The 21748-nt window shown below is 41.9% G+C and overlaps 1 protein-coding gene across 3 annotated transcripts in view; it reads left to right on the top strand.

Moving 5' to 3' along the window:
- The window catches only part of ZDHHC8 (zinc finger DHHC-type palmitoyltransferase 8), a 109094-nt gene extending 98951 nt beyond the window's left edge, over positions 1–10143 (top strand). The window contains exons 10-12 of one of the 3 annotated variants that reach the window (XR_005703418.1): positions 1892–2928; positions 4218–8510; positions 10081–10143. Coding sequence is in view for 1 of the 3 variants with exons in the window: in XM_040081056.2 (XP_039936990.1) it covers positions 1892–2928; positions 4218–4389 (1209 nt within the window). In the remaining 2 variants the exon portion in view is untranslated. Of the gene's footprint in view, positions 1–1891; positions 2929–4217; positions 9147–10080 lie in introns of those variants that run through there. The other 2 variants (XR_005703416.1, XM_040081056.2) reach the window with 2 other exon arrangements.
- Positions 10144–21748: the final 11605 nt, after the last annotated feature.

Raw genomic sequence — 21748 nt, 5'->3', positions numbered from 1 at the left:
TGCATCCTTCTCATTTTGAAAGAAAGAAAGATGGTGATAGATAGTGGAATTCCAGCTATGAACAAGTTTAAGTTTCAGTTCTACTACAGGAATTGTAAATCTTATTCTCTGGATTTGTCCACTTAATGAAGAAACGAGTTGCTTATGAAAGGGAACACAAGAACAACAGAGTGTTCACTGTATCCAAAAAGTTTAATATCCTATCATTTTCATTTTATTACATGAAAAATGGCTTGACATCCAGTTCAAAATATTCTATTTACAGGCATCATCCAGCAATTTTGAGCTGTGGAAGCCACAGCATTCTGAGTCATAATGCCAAAAGTCAGGGAGCCAAGGAAGGCAGGCTTGTGTTCATTCAGTGCACAGCCAGAGATGCAATATAGATACAGGGCAGGTTCTGATTAGGCCAGGGGACTGGGCAGTGCTGTGAAATGATAACAGGGAGCAGCACCTTCACTCTGAGGGTTGCTGTTTCAATCCTAACCCAAAACTGCTGTTGCTGAATGGTGTGCAAGCTCTGGGGACTTGTTCAGTTTTATAGTCGTCACAACCCTCTAGTAGTCAGCTGGGAGTATCATAAAATGGGGTTCACGTGGTGAGGTGATAGGAGGGCATGGATTTGTCTGCCAAGCCCGTGTAGGAGGTACAGAGGGAAAGAGACTGGGCTGTGTGAGGAATGCCATGGTGTCTGTTCTGTATCAGTTTTTCAGCCTGTCAATGTAATTCTGCTTTTGAGCAGTGAAAACTGCTAGGGAAGAGGCATTGGGACACAAGGATAAGTAGCACAAATATACTTACAAGCTACGTCATTGCTCTCATCCTCCTTTACAGGCTGTCACTTGGTCTCCTTTTTCCAGAGAAGGCCAAATTTAGCACCATGCTCTAGAAGAGAGTGAGCTGTTTTGCATATTTCTCTATCTTCTGGCTGAAAGGAAAAAGCTCTTTTAAAAAATCCACAACAAACCAGGGGTTTGTCATTCAGTTTTTTCTTTCAATAGTTTTCCTTTAAAAGAAGCTAAAAAACAAGCTGTGTCAACTGCATTTCTGATTAAATATGTGACTAATAATAATTCTTTGTTTGCAGAACCAGTGTAGCCAATTTATTGTGCATTCTGGCAAACCCTTCTTTAAAAATAACAGCAAAAACTATTTGCTTAGCACAGAATGGCATTTTAAGTGAACAGAACTCAGCAATTTTCAGAGTAAAGCAAAGTGAAGTCCTATCTGTTTTCAGAGCATATAAATAAATTATGGCCTTTGTTGTCCTTTCCTGATGTGGCCACTTTCTCCTACACAGGCAATAAAAAAGAGAAAATTGCTCCATTTTGTCGTCTAAATGGTGTGAAGGAGCCTCTCTGCTTTAATTAAGGTTAGGTGCCTAATTTTGAAGACCTGTGACCAGAAATTCAGAATTACTGCATATTCACAGCGCAAAGTAGAGTGGATAAGAGCGTGCTGGTCCCCAGCGTGTTGAAATGAAGCTCAAAGTATTTCTGTCTCAGCACACAAAACCAGACATCCCTCAACTCAGGAGCTATTTGTAGAAAACGTGAAGTGCAGTGCTTTTTCCAAGGGCAGTATCATCAGATAACAATCTGATTTACTGAGACTTGAGTCTCAGCTTGGGTCTCTTATTCAGTACTTTCAGTGTCCATGCATTAACTTACTTCTTACTGTCGGTATTATTTAGCACTTACTATGAATAACTCCTCCATGCTTCTAAGGTGCTAATCCATATGTTGAACAGGAGTCAGGAGATTTTCTTGTAATGAAGCTGGGCTGACAGAGGGAAGACCTTCAGCTCTGTCCTTCCCATGCACTCACCGAGAGAGCAAACCTGTACTTACGTGTCACTGGCTTCTGTTTCTCATTTTCACCTCTGTTTTAGATCACCTTGCAGGAGGGACACAGTCAAGGGGCACTGATAGAAGAGGATGGCAGGAGCCTTGATTACCAGTCCGAACCCAGCTTGGACATCCCCAGCTACCGGAAGAGCTCCCTCCACAAGACCTATCAGTCTTCCCCACTCCAGATAGATTCCTTTGCCATCAATTCACGATCCCTGAGCCTGAAATCTGCCGGCAGGAGAGGGACAGACAAAGTGCCCCTTCATCCAATAAAGTCTGAAGGGGCGGCTTCCACCCCTTACAAAAGCATCTTTTCTCCCAATTCCCTGTCAAACAGAAATGGGAGTCTTTCGTATGACAGTTTGTTGAACCCCATGTCTCCCTCGGGAAGGAAGTGCATCGCCCATTCTGCAGTCAGCTCTGTCGGGTACCACTCCCCATATTTGTCAGCCAAAATGTGCCACCTCCGGGGCAGCGAGCTGCAGCGCCAGCCACCGCAGAGCTTCAGCCCTGTGCTGGGGAGCCCAGCCCCGCATCAGCGAGACCCCTCCCCAGTGCGCTACGATAACCTTTCCAAGACAATTATGGCATCCATCCAGGAAAGGAAAGAGATGGAAGAGAGGGAGAAGCTCCTCCACTCGCACCCTGACTCGGTGTTTGCAGACTCGGGCGTCTATGACACACCCAGCTCCTACAGCCTTCAGCAAGTGAGCACGCTCTCAGAAGACCCGCGCAGCATGGCCATGAGATACGGATCCAGGGACAATCTGATGGCTGCCACCAGCTTTAGCACAAGGAACCCTATACTGCAGTCCTCAGTGTCTTCACTTTCAAGTGCAATGACAAGAGCACCAAGGACTTCCACAACCTCTCTGCAAGCTGATTTAGCCAATAATAACGTGCAGTCCCATCAAGCACTACAGGGCAGGGTGAGCAATGGCTCCTACAAATCCCCAGGCCACCAGGTCCCATCGTCCCCCACAGGGATGCCTAGGTCACCCTCTTACGGAGGCCCGAAGGCTGTGTCGTTTGTTAACACTGTGGAAATTACAGAGGTGCAATCAGTGGGAGCACAGAGGTATGTACTGCTCGAGGGGCTGAGAGCAGTGGGAATCTGCGTGCAAGCAAGGGCAGAGCGCTGCGCTGGAGGCACAGCCCCGATGAGGTGTTCGCTGTGGGCCACGAGGGTGGGAAGTTTGTGGGTGCTCTTCAGCTCCGTCACACCCCCACAGCAACCTCATCATGACAAAGTGTTTCCACTTCTGCTGTTCCTTGAACTGCAGGTGGTCAGTTTGGCTGTAAATTCATAGTGATACGGTGTCATAGCTGAACTGGGGAATTATTTCCAAGGTGTGAGGCAGATTATCCTTCCCCTTAATGCACAAAAGGGGGGAGCTGTTTTAGTTTGCAGCCTGAAGGGAAGCTAACCCAGACACTGCGTGGATAGAGAGGCAGAGCTGGGATCCTACTTGTGCTACATACCCTGCACTGAGGGAAACAGGCTGAGACCAGTCCTGGTGCTTGGCATAGAGAGCTCTGTATTATCTTAAGGCCTTGCTGCTTCCTTCCTTTCTGTGAGAAAGCATGGAGAGAGAGGATTTGCTGTGCTGAAAGCCTCAGTAACTGCCGCCTGAGCAAGATCCTCAGCTGCAGCTTCTGCATGTGCTTCTTTTTTCCTTGTGGAGGCTGTGGAGCTTGCAAGGTCTGAAGAGACCATGATCCTCCTGAGGATGCAGTGTTTCAGCTTAGTCGGGATGTGGAGGGCTGCTCCTCAGAAATATCTAAATTTCCTTTGTATCTGGTACTTGCCGCACTGTGCAGGCCTCTGGCTAAGGTCCCAGGTTTCTCTCTCCTGTTATCCAACAGTTCTGGAAAACATACTGAAATGTGGGAGGATCATTATTGTAGGTCTCCAGAAGTTAAGTGCCAGCAAGTTGTTTCAGAGATGAGCAACAAAGTTTTGTTTACCTGGATATTTAACTGGGAAATGTTTTTGCTGAGAATTTATTTCTGATTTTAAGACACAGTTTGGCTTAAGGTCAGTGATGAGCAGTGGTGACTGTTAAACCCTCCTGCGTCCTACAAATGCTTATGCAATTAACTTGGATCAACAAAGCATTTAAGCAAGTAATTAAATGAACAGTTTCTACTCGGGTGTGGTCCACTTACCTAATGGCCAAAATAATTCTCTCATTTCAGTGGCTTTTTATTGGGGGCACTGGCTTCAACCAGCTTGCTCCCAGGCTTGGATGTTTTGTAATGCTGGGAACTCAGGGTGACAGGGGTAATTGTTTATACTGGATGAAGCCACTCTGCTATCACACTTTGTCACTAATATTGCATCTTTTGATATTTCTTTTGATGCAGGGATGACATGCAGTTGAAGACCTCTCACAGTAAAATAAATGGACAGCCAAAAGGAATAGCCAGGTTGGGTTCAACTTCAAGTTCCCAGGGGACGCCTGTCAGCCCTGCTAGACACTCAAATGTTAAGAAGGTGTCTGGAGTTGGTGGAACAACCTATGAAATTTCGGTGTAAAATAAAATGAATTAAAAACAAAGAGCCATCCACTCAGCCAGCCATGAAGCTAGGAGCACTGTGAAGACTCAAATAACAACAAAGAAGGAGCAGCAGCAGTCGGCCACTCTCCTTTTCTTGTTTTGGGTTTGTTCTGTTTTCATCTTTCTCTTTTGGCCAAAAACCAGCTGCAGCCTTATTCTTGAGGGAAAAATAAAATTGTACAGTGTATCAGACTCTTCCTGAACCGACAGGCGGGAACTGGCTACGACCTAAGACCACCACAGAGCGGATTTCCTTCCTGCAAGAGAGCGCTAAAGCCATTGTGCGCGTGTCTGTCCAACCACTCTGTTGTGTACCAGTTGTGCTGTGAAAAAGGACGGTCAGTCCAGGATCAGTCAGTTCTCCCATGCCCCTTCGCAGTTCTTCTGGCCAGAGATGTGCCCTGCAGGAGCCAGAGGACCAACTGCTGTTTTCCTGCTGACATGGAAAGTAGTGTTCCTGCGCTGGGCAGGAGCTTCTCCTTGTCCCCCGGGTACTGCAGCTCAGGTTCCTCCTCCTGGGAAGGAACAAGGCAAAGCCACTTGGGCTGCAGACACCATGTTGTCTTTAAAAGCCTCCCTGGTCCCAGATGGGGGCAGGAGAAAGGATAGCAACAGCTTCTCCCCGTCTGCCATTGGCCTCCCTGTGTGTGAAGTTGTGTGTGTGTGTGCGTGTGTTTGTCTCCGTGGAAAAGGACCGCAACACCGGCAAGGATCTGCCACTCTGACCTCCTGCTCCCTCTGGGTTTGAAAAGCTTCTCTGACCCGCAAACAAAACCAAGCAGATAAGAAAGGAAATGTTCGGATGGAAACGTATTTTAAACAGCCGTCAGCTGCTTTCCCTGCACCCTCCTTACCTGTTGGATTTAGGCAGTAACAGAGTTTACTGCCTTGCCCTGGTGCCGTCAGTGTAATCCCGCAGCAAGGTTACCGTGAGCTGTCGAATTTACAGTGCGTGTAACTGAGCCAAGCGTGCATCTGAAGGATATAAATTTTCTGTCTGCTTAATTACTAGCACATTCCCTCTGGTCTTCAATACTGTTAGACAAAGGATTTTCAATTTGGGTTTTTCCCTCCTGGGGAACAACTTTTTAAAATAATATCAATCAAATCTATTTAACATTCTGAGGTTTCTTTTTCCTGTCTCCAGAAAACTACATTTGCTTTGTTGGATTTAAAGACAACTTTACCGTTAAAAAACAAGAAAGGGGTGTATTACTTTTGTCAAAAATATGAGGACTCTGGCAAACCTAATTTTGGGACAAATGGATTTTTATTTCTCTGTTCCTTATCTCCTTTTCCTTACTATTCAGCTACCACCTCAGAAGTCAAAAGTACTGAGATCTGGACCAATGCTAACTAGCCAGATCATGTGTGCAATTAAGAATATCCTGAGCGACTGTTGCCAAAGTAACTAAAAATTATTATTTATCACTGAGCCAGTCAGCATATAAGACCTCGACTTCCCACCTGGTTCTCTTGGTGAATAATTTTGATTAGAGATCTAAATCCATCATTTTTCAGGATATTTGTTTCAAGGGGTTAAATCCTTTTCAGTCCTTGACTGTAATGGAAAGCTCTCCAGGTATTTGGTAGCAATTCAGAATGTGTTCATAACATCTTATTTGTTTTCATGTATGTTGGGGTTAATTACTCCAGAAGGCAAATATTGACCTTAATTTTGCCTGGTTAAAATTTATATTTTGATTTGATGAATCTTGACATCTGCTGCAATACATGGTTATTATGTCCCTTGTATATCACGTTATTTTTTGGAGACAAAGGTTGAAGAGAACATACGAAAGTTAATCATCTCTCTGTGTAATGCTCTATGTTGCCTGAAGGGAGAAGCCTGGAAAGCAATGCATCTGCAATAGGCTGAAGTTCTGAGAGAGTGAAGTAGAAATCAGTGTGCATTTTATCGCCTTGGTGATATTCTAAATGCCTGGTGTAGGGATATTGCAGAGCAGAGAAGCAATAGTCTTTCTATGCAGATTTGCTCGCTGTCATGTAGAACGCTGTCTTTAGTTGGAGGCACCGTGGTACCAGAAGGATGCTGGCAAACTGGATCAGGTGCAGGTGGAGCAATATATATTAAAGAACTGGATGGGCTGGCTAATGAGAAGATGTAAAGGGCTAAAAGGTGCCACTGGCTAAGCAATGAGGTGGAAATTGAGTATCATAATTTTACGAATACGCTACTTAAAAGTTGTAAAACCAAAGGTAAATCAAAGGGTTGTCACTGGTAACCAATGATCTACATTTAGAATGGGGCAGAAAAGATGAAGAGGTAGGGGCAGTGGAATAGTCTTCCAAGCAGAGTTGTGGACAAACTGTTTAGGACAGTCAAACTGTCTTTGGAAAAGTCATTAAAAAATTTCTGAGAGGTGAGCCTGTAGGGACAAGGGGTAGACCAGATGGCCTTACAGATTTCTTCCATCTTTAACTGTTATTAATCTGCAGTCTACCCTGATGTTAACTCCTCAGGAAGATGCAGTACCTCTTTAAGGACTGGAATTCACTCTGGTGCATAGAGTATCACAAGAATTACTTGTTTTTAAAGTATCATGTATGCCATATGTAAGCCCTGAAAAAGAGGGGGTATGAAACACATGGGGTTAGGGAGTGAGACAAGGGCACATTTTATCATGTATCTTTGAATACGTACATGAAATTCATGCAAGCAAGGCTGAAAATTTGCACCAGTGTAATATTTGAGATTTGCATCCCAGTGATGCTCCACTTTGATCGTTCTTTCTCTTGCATTTATAAATGAAAAAGCTACTGAGGAACTTGAAGGGCTGAAGAGCCTTTGAAGTTAACTACATTAGTTCATGAGAGAATTTCTCAGTAAGACTAAACACAGTATTGTGTGTATAAAGCACTAATATCCAGGGTTATTTTGACATAGTTCACAAGGGGTAAGGGAGAAAAAAAGGATGCACTGTGTCAGTACAGGTTCAGCAGTAAGGATTATGTATTTTGTGAGTAGTTTTGCCCACAGTTGAGAGACATTCAACTTTTTCATAGGTTTACAATGGTACCAAAGTATTTTTTTTCTTTTTTTTTTCTTTTTTTTCCTTTTTTTTTTTTCTTTTGAGGTTTGCTTTTAATTCAGTGCACATAGCCTGGAGTAAATGATTCAAATTTTCTGAAAGAATACTCTAAGCAGAACTGTTAACAGGAGATTGCATGCAGCAAATTCAGCCTCATTTCTATCCAAGGCACTGAACCTGCAGCTATTTACTCATAAATGTAAGTGTCTGTTCTATAGTTCCTGTTGTGGGACTGGGGACCTATTTATTAAATCTAATTTTTGAGCAGAATGCAGCCCATATTAAAGTATAGTTCTTTAAGCAGTTTACAGATCAGCAGTAAGGTTCTTCTGCCCAGATATCCTGTTTTTGCAGACACTGCAGGCCAAATCTTCAGCTGGTATAAATTGGTGTGGCTTCATGAAAGCTCGTTTAATTGATGCTAATTTATAGTAGGTGGGGATCAGCCATGAAAATCCAGCACGAGTTAACACATCCTGTAAAGTAGCTTCTTTATTTTTGTCATGCTTATTTCATGTTTTGAAAGTCTTAAATATTTTCAACATTGTTTTTATTTGTAGCTGTGGATTGTATTACTTATTTAAAAAAGAGCAATAGTTTTTGTTTTTAGTTTACGCATCAGTTTTCATTGCATATTGCATTTTATTATCAGTTTGTTCCCTGTTCATACGCTCCCATTTAGCCTCCAGGTTTTCATTGTAGTACTTTTCTGCCTTGAAAAGTTGGATCTCTTTATCTTTAATTGTATAATATATTGAGTATTATGGAATTAAATGTACCTTACTACATGGGTGGGAGAGAGAGAAAATATTTTTACTTGAAGCCTTAATATTTTCTTTTTTTTACTACTTTGTTTGTTGACCTCATAGGAAAGTTTGAATAGCAAAGAGTTTGAAACTCCGGGCCAAATACTGCACTGACAGACAACCAGCATTTGGCCCCCATGTCAAAACTGGATGCAGACATAACCTGAAGTGAACAAGGGAAAAAGCCTCAGGGTGGCATACTTTCCTGAAGATCCTTAATGCAGTCTCAAAGCAAGTCTGTAAGCAAGTACAATAAAGAAGTCTTCAAGTCTTGAATTTTTAAGGAGGGTGATAGCAGGAACTGCCCTAATACCTTACATCTGCTTCTTCTTTTTTTTCTTTTTTCTTTTTTTTTTTTTTCTCTTTTTTTAAAAATTAAGCAAAACAAATGTATTTACTCAGTTTGGTTCAGCCAGCTCGGGGGGGTTGCACAGAGCTCTGTGTTGGTAGCCACGTGCAGCGCATGAGCTGTGGGGTGTTGCTGTTCTAATTCTAACCAAGCGTGATGTTGTGTCAACTCGGCCCGCGAGGATCCCTCCCGGGCCTCACCGTGGACGTTCCTCAGATGATGCCTACTCTCCTACAAGCTAATATGGAAATTGCAATGTGATTTTCTTTGGACTATATCTGTGGTCCAGACTAGAGATATATAGAGAGATATATATATATAGTCAATATTTTTCTCTGTGTGTGGGAAAGATGGGGTCAAGCTTTTCTGTCTCTGACAGTCTGAAAAGTTAATGTCGAACCGTTTTTATGGTCTGTATTTCACCTGTTCTGCCACCTTGAATTGTTGGAATGTATCTGTGCAGGCTATGTGGAGCTCTGTCTGTAACCTTTTTTGTGGCTCTCGTAATACATATATATTTTTTAAACCTTTGAGTCACTTCAGTATTTTCAAGTGTCCGTTTCTGCCTCAGATGCATTCGTTTGCTGAGATGGTTCACAGTGCGCTGCCCTTTCCGCTTCCACTTGTGCAAAACCTGAACTGGAAGAGCGGAACTGGAAAGGCCGGTTCCAGTGCAAAGGACGACACTGACAAAATATTAAAAGAAGTGACTGCAGGTTAAATCTGATTTTCAAGATGCCTGTGGTAGAGTAGGAAATATGTGAGTCTTCAAAAGAGTGTCTCCCAGCTGTGACCGATGAATCATGTTAGGGAGGTCATAGCAAGTGGTCCATGAAACAGCACTAAGTGAAGTTTTCTGTACTGTTTATTTAAGTTGTGGGGCTCGTAGGGGTCCTGTGCTCCAGCACAGTATTGAATCACTACCACAGAGTAACTGGAAAAAATTTTATATTGGTATTTGTTGAATACATTCTGTCCAGGTCATCTGGGTTTATAAATCCCAAACATGCACAATTCTTAATGTGTCTTCATCTGTCTGTCTGTTTCTAGTCTTTGGAAATATGTCCATTTGATCTGTCAGACCGTCTTACAGCACACACAGCTGCCAAGCCCTGCAGCTGCTGCAGCATTTCTGATGCCATAATTTGCATATATAGGCTAATTGCATTAAGCAAGGATCCATTCGAGCATGTTCATTATAAATGCCAGTCATATTTGTGTGCTGTTGTGTCTTCACGTGGCAGAAATTACCTTTTATATAAAATGGCCCAAACTGTAATCACCAGGCTCCATTGGTGTTGGCTACAGCAAGCAGGATTATATAAGGCCATGATCTGTTTCAGTACATTATTTAAAGATATCTTCACTACAGCAATCTTGGCTTACCTTTCTCTAAGTAATGGGTAAATTATCCAATTTTGTATTTCATTTTTTCATTGTTGTTATTTTTCATTCTGCAGGACAAGTTTAGGTTCCCATTTTGGAACATAATAAGGAGAGACAAAGGAAACTATTTATACAGGTGAATATGTCTTTTAAGAGAGAATCAGTTTTACAATAAATAGATTAGAATTACTGTCAAAATTGGTTTTGTTCATCTTGTTACAATAACTTGAAATTTAAAGTAAGGCTTATTTCACAGCTGATATCTCTAACCCTGAAACATTTTAAAAATGTTTTGGTTAAACATTTCAAATTATATGAAGAAATGTGATCTACCTTTACAGATTAAAACAGTCCTGGAGAAGGGATGGTACATTTTACAGTGCCTTATATATATGTGTATATATTTATATGTATATATATAATGCCTATGTGTATATAATGTATATATAACTGTGTACATAAAGTCAAGTAAAACTAGTTAAAGATGTCCCTCTCTGATGTATTTTAAATGGAACTGATCTGTCTTGATAGAAAAAAAAAAAAAAAAAAGGTTGTATGAGCAGCACAAAAATACAAAACCGAAATTACTTTAAACAAATGTAATCAAATAAAGTAGACTGGAAACAGTGTTTCTGCCAGTGGTTATGTTCCAGGCCATGGAAGACTGGTAGGCAGACCCACCATTTCAAGGGATATTCAGAGAGAAGGGAAGGCAGTGCTGGAAGCTTGGAGAAAGTGGAGAATAGGTAAGAGTAACTTGCTTTAGAAGTTATGTTGTGTTGCCATCCTGTTCACCTTTTACACGTCCATCCCTTGCGTGGATTCTTCAGACAGTAATTTTGCCATTTATAATTTGCAAGAGATATAAAGCACTGACATAGCCTGTCCATATTAAATGTAGGATACCCCTGGCCTGGGATGGACAGTGGGCACTGTGGGCAATGCCAAGGTTTAATAACATTTCTATACTGTGTTAAGATATTCTGTCAATCTGCTCCTCATTAATCAAAGTAATTTCTGCCTTTGTGGGCATGGACCAGTTTGATCAGACATGGCAGAAGTACACAACATGGCTTAGGCAGCAGATTCTGCTGGACCAGGAGTTTTCTCGGGGTTTAGTTGCATTGTAGAAAAAAGGAGTACCACAGGTAAGTCATTTATTTTAAAAAAAAAAATACCCTTTCTGAAATAAAATTATTTTACAAACACTAGTAATTCAAAAACCTTTCTTTCAGCAGACTTTGTGCAGTATCTGCCATGTAAAAGCCATGTGCTGCCTTCTGAGATTTATTTCACACCTTTTAACTTCCAGCCTCCACATGGGGCTTGGACTGTCCATCTATTTCTTCAATATGGGGTAAGAGCAGGATTTTCAAGGATTTTTTTGAGCACTGTCTGTGTGTGTGAAACCCTCCCACTGAGCTCAGTGGTAACTGAGAGAAATAATGGGAAGGATCTGTGTGGTTAGCCAGAGAAATGGCAATGCCTGGAACTCTCTAAGGGACAAGTCCCTTTAGTTAGCACTGTTGTTTTGGAACTAAAGCATGCTCCTGAGTTTGGCCTCAATAAATCTTACCATTACACACACTCAGCCATGAGGAATCGATGTAAGGCTTTCAGCACCAAAATCACAAGATTTGATACCCCAGGTGAACACCTAAAATGAGAATTTCTGTTTTCAGAATAACCCTAACATATCAAGCTCATGAGTGCCACGCCTAGCCCACACTGAAGTCTTATTTCCCCTGAAATCAGTGGTAGCTTTTCCTTTAATATTAATGGTGCCTCATTATACTTGACATGCCATTGGGAGTGGCACCCACAGGAATTTGCTCTCTGCTGTAGTTCATTGACATTAGGACTTCTCCAAGCCTCTATCTTGGAGCAAATCAAATACTTGCCATCTTTTTTTCTCACAACAGCACACAGGAAAAAGTGGAATTTGATAAACACATCCCATTCTGGGGTTAACTCTCTTTTAATGGAACTTCTGTCCCTACTCTATTAGAGTCTTCATGGAGGCATTTTTGAAGGGCAAGCAGCAAGGAGGAATTTGGGATTAGGACTGGAGCAGCAGTGTGGGCTCTTCTGCCTTGTCCTTCCATGCAGTGTGCAGGGGAGTGGCTCCTGGGCAGTGGTTTCCTCCTGCATTCACTGTTCCCATGAGGTGGATGGCTCCTGGTGTGCCAGTTGCACTCAGATAACTTGAAAGCCTCTTTCAGCTACATGGAGCAGAGCACATGGGGATCAGAGCTGACTGTAGAAGCTCATCAAATTGAATTATATTCTGGTTCTAGTCACAGGCACAGGTGGTTTAGTGGAATACAACTTTGCTGTCAGCTTTTTCTCTTGTACAATCATTGGAACAGATGGTGAAAGGATTGTTGAGGGGTTTTTTTTAAATACAAGGAATGCTACTTTTTCTTAGGAAAACTCACCTTGTAGAAACCGCAGTGTCTGAGTAAATTCAGTGAGTAACAGCATAATCCATTTTTTGCAGCCCTTATATTATGGATCCATCTGGCCTTGGGATCAGCCCTTATTGTCTCATTGACAGATAACTAAAACATCAGACTTAAAAGCAGAGGAGTACGTAGTTATAAATAGGTGGTACTTGGTTGTGACTAATTTTTCAGGCACGCTGTAACATAGTGGAGACAAACTGCTCTGTTGTTGGCCACAGTCTCCTCCATCAGAACTCACGTGCTTTGCACTTGCTGTTGTTTGGAGCTTCTCAGCCTCGAGCTGTGACTCAGTGACAGAGGTACCAGCCAGATGTTCTCCAAACACGGGCTGCACGTGAGGCACAGCAACGGGCTTCAGGCATTCTGGCACCAGTTCCTGACTCTACTGCAGATTCCTGCTGCCTCATTTGTCTTTTTGTGCCTCTTTGCTCCATGTTGGATAAGGATGTAGCTTCCTGACTCACAAACGTGTTGTGTTTGTGGGAGGCTCAAGCCCTACTCTTCTGCAATCAGCTCTGTTGCTGAAGTCAAGCAGATGCCTCCCGCAGGAATCCTGGAGCAGTAGGGCATATTGGGGGCACATTTAGCCTCAAATGAAAGCATCACTTAGGTCATGTACTTGAGGAGGAAGTTTTGGGGTGTTTGTGATGGGTGCTGTTGACAATAATTTTGGTATTTCATGCTGACTTTGGAAAGCTGTTTTACAGAGTAAAGACATTTCTGCCTTGGTCCTTTGATTGACCCCCTGCATATTTCCCTGTAATCCAAACCCTCTGCACAATACCCACACAGCACAATCCTCATTCCAAGAGACCATATGCTTCATTGCCTTAAGCAGTTCTGCTCTTCCCTGATTGCTTCTTGGAGCAGTTGTACATGTATAAAATAATAACTAAAATGACTGAGCAGAAGTACAATAAAAGAAATGGCTGTAGCTTGGGAGTGACCTCGAAAAGGAGGGACACTGTGATGTGCTGGTGAGGCACAGGACACATCAAGAGCTGAGTTCCACAGCCATTGACATGTGGGCAGCTGAGGAAACCCAGCCTTTCACATATCTTGAGAGCAAGGACTGAGCTGCCGTGTTGCCATGTGAAAAATGTTATTAATTCCTGTCCTTTTTTTGTGTCTGTTTTAGTGTTGTACAGAAGTACATATCCATTTATCTACACTGCCGTATTAATAGCACGTAGAGCTTCTCAAAGAAGGAATAATGTCAAGTAGTATACAAAATTACTCCTTTTCCAGTAGGGTCTTTCACTCAAGGAGCAGGAAAGAGGATGGAAATTATTAATTCCTGGAAATTTTGCACAGGAAAGCACATCATGATTTAAGGAATAGGAAAAAATAGGTGTGTCCATGTGCAAACAGAAGTCACATGAGTTTATTTAACTGTAAAGGCAAAAAAGAATTGTTTCCTCTTATATTGAAGAACAAAATAGCTATGTTTTTTTAAACAGGTAAAAACCTTCATGAGAATGGATATCATAGAAATTTAGTGTATTTCTCCCTCATTTTAACAGAATTTTAAATATAGTTCTCTATGAGTATTTTCATTTATTTTTGAGAATAATATTTTTTATTATATGTACTCAAATTCTAGGGATATTTATACAACTTTTGTTTATATATCTCTGAAGCCCTGGATGTGCAGGACTGCATTTCAGCACTGTGACACAAAGGATAGAAAGAGTCCTTTTTGGACATAAGAGACCTGGGGGGTGCTCTCTGCTTTTGTTTCAGTTCTGTATGTATAAAAATATATATACACTCTGCTACTATTATTAGCAGTCCCCTGCATGGGTTGGGAAAGCAATGCTCTCCTAGCCTGGGCTGACATTATTTGATTTGTGAAGCTGAGTTCCTTGGATGCTCCATGACTGCCTAATCCTAGGCTTAAGGATAAATTCATCACTTGAATCGTACAACTGGTGAGTTGAATAACTTACACTAATGTGGTGCTCAGCCTGGCTCAATGCAGCAGGCTGATTTTCACCTGAGGGTTCTTAATATTTCCCTAGGAAATGCATGAATACAGTTAGCAGAAATTCAATGGAATAAATTCAGCAACATAATTTGGAAGGGAGAAAGAGCCACAATGCCATTTTGCTTGATCTATACCTATAGTAATTTCCAAGTTGGTACACACACGTAAGTATACACATACATTTACATATATATGTATGTGCCCATATATTTATAAAACCAGCCACAGCCTTTCAATTGTGTGTGCTGTGATTCATCAGCAGCAATAGTTTTTGGCAGGGACATAATTTCAAATCTTCTGCTGAGGATGCCTGCCAAAACGTTGTTGGACAGAGATAGGATGAGGAAAAGTTATTTATAAATGGGGATAATTAGGTCCTGTGCTTATTAGTGTTGAGAACGAGACAGAAAGACGGCTTGTGTAGTAAATGAGTATTGCAATATGAGAAGATGCTTTCCGTGTTTTTCTAATTGTTGAGGAAAAAAAAAAGCCAACAAAAAAACCTCTCAGGTGAAATATCATTATGTGCTGCTCCCAGCTATGAGATTCAGACTGGGGGTTTGTGTACTACACTGGAGGAGAGGTCTCAGACTAATGGAAGCTTGGAATACTTCCACAGGATCCAGGTGCTGACTGTCATAACTGAGATTAGATTCTGTTCCCTCAGTCCTGGACTTTGCATTTTGTGTTCAGGCGAAAACAAACCCTGATCAGACACAGGAACTGCACTAACTCCTTTTGTGTGGAGGCAGTGCTCACAACCACACTGTCAGGAGAGAGCACTGTGCTGTCCTGGTGCTCTGCTCAGCACCTCTGTCAGCAGAGCCAAGGCTCTTTCTGTGTTCCAGCAATCATGTAGATGTATTTTACACCCCTTTTTTTCTTCAAGAGTTGCTGTCACTGGGACAAATTCACTTTTCCACTGGTATTCTCCCTAGAGGTATAAATCCAGAGAGCACAGTGTGAAATTCCTCCCCCCAGGGTCTGGAGGGCACCCGTGCTCACACAGACTCTGCACAGCACCCAAGACGATGCTCTCAGCCAGTTACTACAGAAGAGTGGTCACACGGTGAGTCAGGAGAATAGCAATTAATATGAAAGATTTCTTAGCTCCTGGCTTTGTACCAAGCTTACTAGATAGTGTGACTAATGTGTAGGAGACACTTAAGCACACATCTGTGTTGAAACAGTTGAATATCCCATTAACTTTTCTTACTGCCAAGCTATTTGGACTGGTCTCACAATGCTTGGGTTTTTTACAGCCTGGAGCTCCTGAAGTGTCTCAAGTAAATGGTTGCTTTGGGGGTTTCTGAGTTTTTCATTAGAGCTGAGGGGAAGAAATAGTCTTCAGCATTGCAGAGAGAGGCTTGAAATACAAAAATGGAGTCTCTGCAAAGGTCATTATTTCCCTGCATAGTGTGGGTTTTTTTAAACTCTGGCACAATACTGACAACGTCCAGTGCCTTCAGAAAGATTTTTCACGTATTTAAAGGTGGGTGCAGTGTAAGCAAGTGCCTGGCTTGGTCTGGCCCATGATCTCTCTGAAGGGGGAGTGGTACTGGGAGAGCTCATCTGGCAAAATCGCTGCCACAGCTGCTCTTTGTGCCCTGTGGACAGCAGAGAATCTCACCTGTGCAGCTGAGTGCCTCCCAGGCTCTCCAGACCTGGAGTTAGCATCGCTTCCCCCAAAACAATTTCATCCCAGGGTTTTGCCTACACATCCTCAATGCAGCCTGTATGTGAAAACACTGCATTTAAATGCTGTTGCCAAAAAAAGAATCAGCAGGGTTTAGACAGCCAGTGCCAAGCTCATCCCTAGAGTGATTTTTTGAAGTAAAACTGGGAATATCTAAAACAGCTCCTGGCAGAGAGATAGGAAAGGATATTTGAGGGAGCTAGAATTTTGCCTTTGTATTTCTTGTAAAGCATTAAAAGGATCCTTAGAACTAGAAATCTCCTAAAGTGTGTAATTATGTATGTCACGGTGTCTCAGATGGTTGTGCAGGCAGAGCACTCTCTTTCCTGCTAAGGGAATTTTGCAGAGCAGGTTTTTTAGTGGTTTGCAAGGGCAGCTAAAAGCAGTGCTGGGTTTACAGACTGCAGTGCCTAAATATTAAATGCTCAATAGTGACAGTTACTAAAGTAGTGACAGTTACTATCAAACACAAAAGAAGCCAACACTGTCAAGACTGTAACAACTATTTACTTTTCTTTCTAAAACAAAAAAAAAGGAAAATGGTACAAAGGGAGATCAGTTGAACATTGCAAAAGCAGCATGTGCTGTTGCAAAAGCAAATTCTCCCTTGTTAATCAGGATTAGGAGAAATGCCTGAGTTGTTTCATTGTTGGGAGCTGTCAGCAGCACCTGTGCTTCATTAGCAAAATCAAAGTTTACTGTTATCTAAGAAAAAAACGTTGGGGGGGCAGGTGGTCCTTGAGGCAATAATATCAAATCCTCTTTTGTTTCCTGGAGAATGATTACACTGAAATACTTTGCTTATGTTTCCATTCTTTAGACCATCTGTTTCAAATCAAACCCTTCTGGCAGGATACATCATCATTTATTAGAGCGTTACATTAGATAATGCAGTGTTAGTAAGGCTGTTATAAACCCTTAGTTTCATGAGTGTGACTTCAGGGACAGAACTGAAGTGTTTACTTAATGAAAGGGCCAGAGACTGTTAATAAAACTGGTTTTCCAGTTCAGAAATGACTTTTTTTTTAATAGATCTTTCACAATTACGTTTCTGGTGTGTCTTGAGCTGCAACTCTGAATGTGTTTGGTAGAGTGAAAACTTCTGGCTTTAGATGACTGAGAGCAAAGGTACTGAGAAGGACTTGTCAGTAACAAACTGTGAGACACCTAAGGCTGGAAACACAATCCCTGCACAGGATGGGGTGACAGCCATTTCCAGACATCTCCAAGGCCCTGGAGTATTCAAGGCACACCCCATGTGATTCTAGAGCACACAAAGATCTGGCAGGTAACACCCCCACATCTGAGGGAATTTTCTACATTTTCATTCTTGTCCTCTGCAGAAACTTTTTCTTTATGCTTTCTGTCAAAGGCAAAGCTTCACATGCTAATAAGACAGAAGACAGGCCTTGGTCCTAGAAGTGTCCTGTCATTGCAGTCTCAACCATTTGGGGACAGTTTAAGGACAATACCTTGCAAGAAGATTTTTTTTTTTAAAATTCTCAGTCTTAGTGTACTGAAGAGACTCACTCCCTGCTTACTAAAGGAAAAGGGAAAGCGATTCAGTCCCAGGAAACAGGAGCAGTTCCTTAGAGGTGTATTTGAGGTACTTCAGTTTACCAGTGATGGCCACGGTTACTAAAAAAAAAAAAAAATTCTTTCAATCTACTTATATTAGAAATATGGTGACTGAGAGCAAAATTAAAAAATAGATTAATCATTCATGATATAAAGACTTTGTATGCTTCAGATAAGGCAAAACCTGCTTTTAAATATGCTTATGAGGGTGTGCCTGGGGAAGAGGACAAGTCTTTCATCTTAAATGAGCTGTTCTTTTTTTTTCTGGTCAAAGGAAATCTGAAGAATCCTCTAGTAGGTGATTCATACCACCTAGATTAAATTCAAGATCTGAATCACTGCTACTATATATGAGTTTCTTTCATGCCACAATCTCCCAAAATTTTGTGCTGTATTTAACCAACATAGTATTTGTCCTGGTTACCCTTCAGTGATGCAGTCAGACAGTCAGGAAGTCAGCATCTGCTTCAAAATATATATTTTTTTAACTAATCAAACTAACCAAAGTTGCTTAAAACCAGTATTCTCTCTTGCTCCATTAAAAAAAAAATAATTAAAAAATAGGTATTAAGTGAGCTTAAGTAGCATCATTTTACAACCCAGAAGTTTAGTGTATCATTTAAATGATGCAGAGTCTGAAGCAGGCCAGGATGACATCAATATTTCCTTTAAGAAGGCCAGCAGTAAGTCTACAATGTATGTCTGAATACATGTGGTTCAAATGACATAATGTTAACTTTTTTCTCTTTCTCTGTTGCTCTTTTGAGAATAAATTTGCCTTTTTTTTTTTTTTTTTTTCCTTACATTGGAACGTGATACCTGGTGAGTAAAAACTTTTGAGGTCATGGAAGAGGCTTTTCAAAACCACATTTTTCTTGTTTCAAATGCCCTTTCTCTGTTTTGTCTAAAAAAAAAATCCTGGGAGTTCATAAACTTTGCTTGCCAGTTGTAGGTTAGAGACCTGCCCTTGCTCTCCCTGTAGCTAATGGTAAAACATCCAAACACTGACTCATCCCTGTGCTGATCCAAGCCCCATCCAGAGAGGACTTGTTTGTATTCCTGGTGAAGTTAACCCCGAGGGCTGCTTTGTATTCCTGGTGAAGTTAATCCCAGGGCTGCTGTGGACCTGGGCCTGCTTCTGCCACAGGGTTTTCCTGCCTGCCAGGGGAAACCATTTGTTGGGTTCCACCTATGCTGACCTTTCTGCCAACCTTTTTCTGGCTTTCTGACTTCCCTTTTCTTTGTTCTGGTCACAGCACAGTTCAGAAGCTGCACTAACCTTGGGCATCCTCCTTGAAGGTATCTCTGCATCAAACCTCAGAAATGGGATAAGCCCCTGGGAATCATCCCTGAGGACTGGACCTATGGCATCAGTAGCACAAGCATTTACTGTTTTCTCTAACAGAATAATTCCATTAGTGGGCATCAGTAGGTTGTTATCCTCTTAGATGGATTTTCTGCTTACAGATGAAATACAACACAATAGAACTGGATTACAATAGCAGCAATATAAATACATAGAAAAAGAACAAAGAGCAAGAAGCTGGGTAGTTATTGATGGAACACAGGACTGTGTATTCAAGCTAGTGGTAACCTTCAACATATTACTTTTGGATTTTTTTTTTTTTTTGCCTAATTGAAATGCAAGTTTTAAATTGTGGTAAGCATAATCTAATTTAAAATAACGTTTTTGGACATACTGAGGAAAATCGAAGGTAATCTCAAAAGACTTTTGAACGTAAATTGTCCAAGTGTATTAGTACCTAACCCAAGCAGAATGGAGCACAGGCAGGAGATTTCTGATGGTGAAGAGTCAGTGCAGAAAAATGACAGCCATAATGCAGCACTGAAGCAAACAATCAGTATTATCCATTTCCATTTTCTAGCCTATTGAGATTGCCCAGATGTTCAGCAATACCTTTTTTTTTTTTTTTTTTTTTTTTTTTTTTTTTTTTTTTTTTTTTTTTTTTTTTTTTTGTGCCAGGGAAGCAATTTTGACTATTGCTTAACAACAGTCTGAAACTTTTCTGGTGGTGAGCAGAGCTCAGCCCTGGTGAGCTGTCATGCACCTCAGAAATCTGCCTGTGTTTATCACTGGGATTTTGACCTCAAATGGCTGTTATTTGTGCAAGCAATGCACCTTGAATAGCACTGAAATTTCAAATGGAACCATATGATTTTAGAATTCAGTTCAAGCTACTGAGAGATTTATCAGAAGTGCTTTTATTTGTCCAATCCAGCTTCAGCTTGTCCCTAAGTAAGAGATGGTGTCTGCTACAGTTTTTTCCTTCTTTTGTGAGATGCTGGAGATCAAATGGGATTCAGGCTGGAGGGCAGGCTGGAGAGGAAGATGTAGGACAGAAGTGGGAGCATTTAATGGAGAATAGGTATTACTAAGGATAAAAGAGAAAAGGCATTATGAGAGAAAATATTTATAAAGCATTTGTGGGACTTTGGGAGACTGAGACCTGGGGAAAAGAACTGTGCTACTTTAGGAGGAATTGGATGTGAGGTTTTGAAACCAAACTTTTTTCTTTTGGGCTCTTGCTAAGAAAGAACATATGCAGTATTAATACACACACCTGCCTATATAATAAGATAAACTGAAGAACAATAAATATAACATTTTAAAGTTATATAAGAAGAAACAGAAAGCTGAGTATCTTAAATAGAGAGAATGAGCAGGCAAGAAGGATAAAGGAGAGTGTATAGCAGATTTTCATCAGGTCTGATTTAGTTATTGGACCCCTGAGAGCCACTGTTGGTCTGTGAAATGCGCCAGAGCCAAAGGACCTGTGCTCCAGTCAGATGTGTCTCCTCTGCACCATATGTGTGTGAGACAGAGACACAGAGTGGTGGACCGGGGAAAGACACTCTGCTGGGAAAGCTGGAAGGTGGCTTAACTTTAGTAGAAAGATCATTTTCTTTTGGGCAGGCACAGCATCCTTGTACCCCTGCTGTCACTGCCGCAGGAGGCTGAGCCTGTTAACTCCAGGGCTCAGGGGAACACATCTCTGTGCTCGGCAGGGGACAGGCTCTGGTCTCAGTGGCTCTGGAGTCACTCACACTGGTTGAAATCTGGCAGCTGGAAACTGTCTGCCCAGCTGGCATGTTAGTGGAATAACAGAAATAGTAGTATAGAATTTGTGGTGTGGGGAATGTGGGTATGGAGTTGGAGCTTGAACAGGTGGACAGGGGTGGTAAGAATGCATAATTAAACAAGCAAAGGCTGGATAATGGAATCTGTAGAATCTGCTGGTATCCTAAGGTCCACATACAGCAGCAGTTCTGTCACCATTTGCAAACTACTGAATCTGACAGGTTGATTCAACCTGTGTTGAATTTGGGATGTGAGCTCAGAAAAAGAGGGCTCTGTTTTGATTCTCTCTCCCTGAGGCCTCTGTTGTGAGGTTAAGGCAGCACCATTGGCCATACACAGGTAATTAACATTCCAGTGTGAGGTAATTAACATTCCAGTTCCACCTTGTCTTTCTTCTGCACAAGGCAATGTGTGGAGCTGTAATGAGCTCTGGCTTCTGAAGGGAGTCTCCGTGTGAAGAGGGGAGCAGCGTTCAGGCCAGAGGCACAAGAGATGGGACGGGAATGCCCGGGCTGGTGCTGCCAGCTCCCTTCTGCTGAGTTCACCTGGCTGGTAACCACTTTTATTTCCCAAAATACAGGTTCCTGATTTCCAGTGCCAGGGACCCAGTGCTGCCTGTAAGGGATCGATTCCTGTATGCCAGAATCACAGAATGGCTGGGGATGGAAGGGGCCTCTGGAGATCATCCAACCCCCCAACCAAAGCAGGGTCACCGAGAACAGGTGACACAGGAATGCATCCGGGTGGGTTTGGAATGTCTCCACAGAAGGAGACCCCACGACCTCCCTGGGGAGCTGTTCCAGTGCTCTACCACCCTCAACATAAGGAAGTTCTTCCTTATGTTGAAGTGAAACTTCTTGTGTTTCAGTTTAATGCCATTGGTCCTTATCCCGTCACTGGGCCCCAGTGAAAAAGA

Source organism: Hirundo rustica, chromosome 17, assembly GCF_015227805.2.
Source record: "Hirundo rustica isolate bHirRus1 chromosome 17, bHirRus1.pri.v3, whole genome shotgun sequence".
Taxonomy (NCBI): Eukaryota; Metazoa; Chordata; class Aves; order Passeriformes; family Hirundinidae; genus Hirundo; species Hirundo rustica.
Note: the sequence above shows the minus strand (reverse complement) of the source record. Positions and strands in the feature narration are given on the sequence as shown.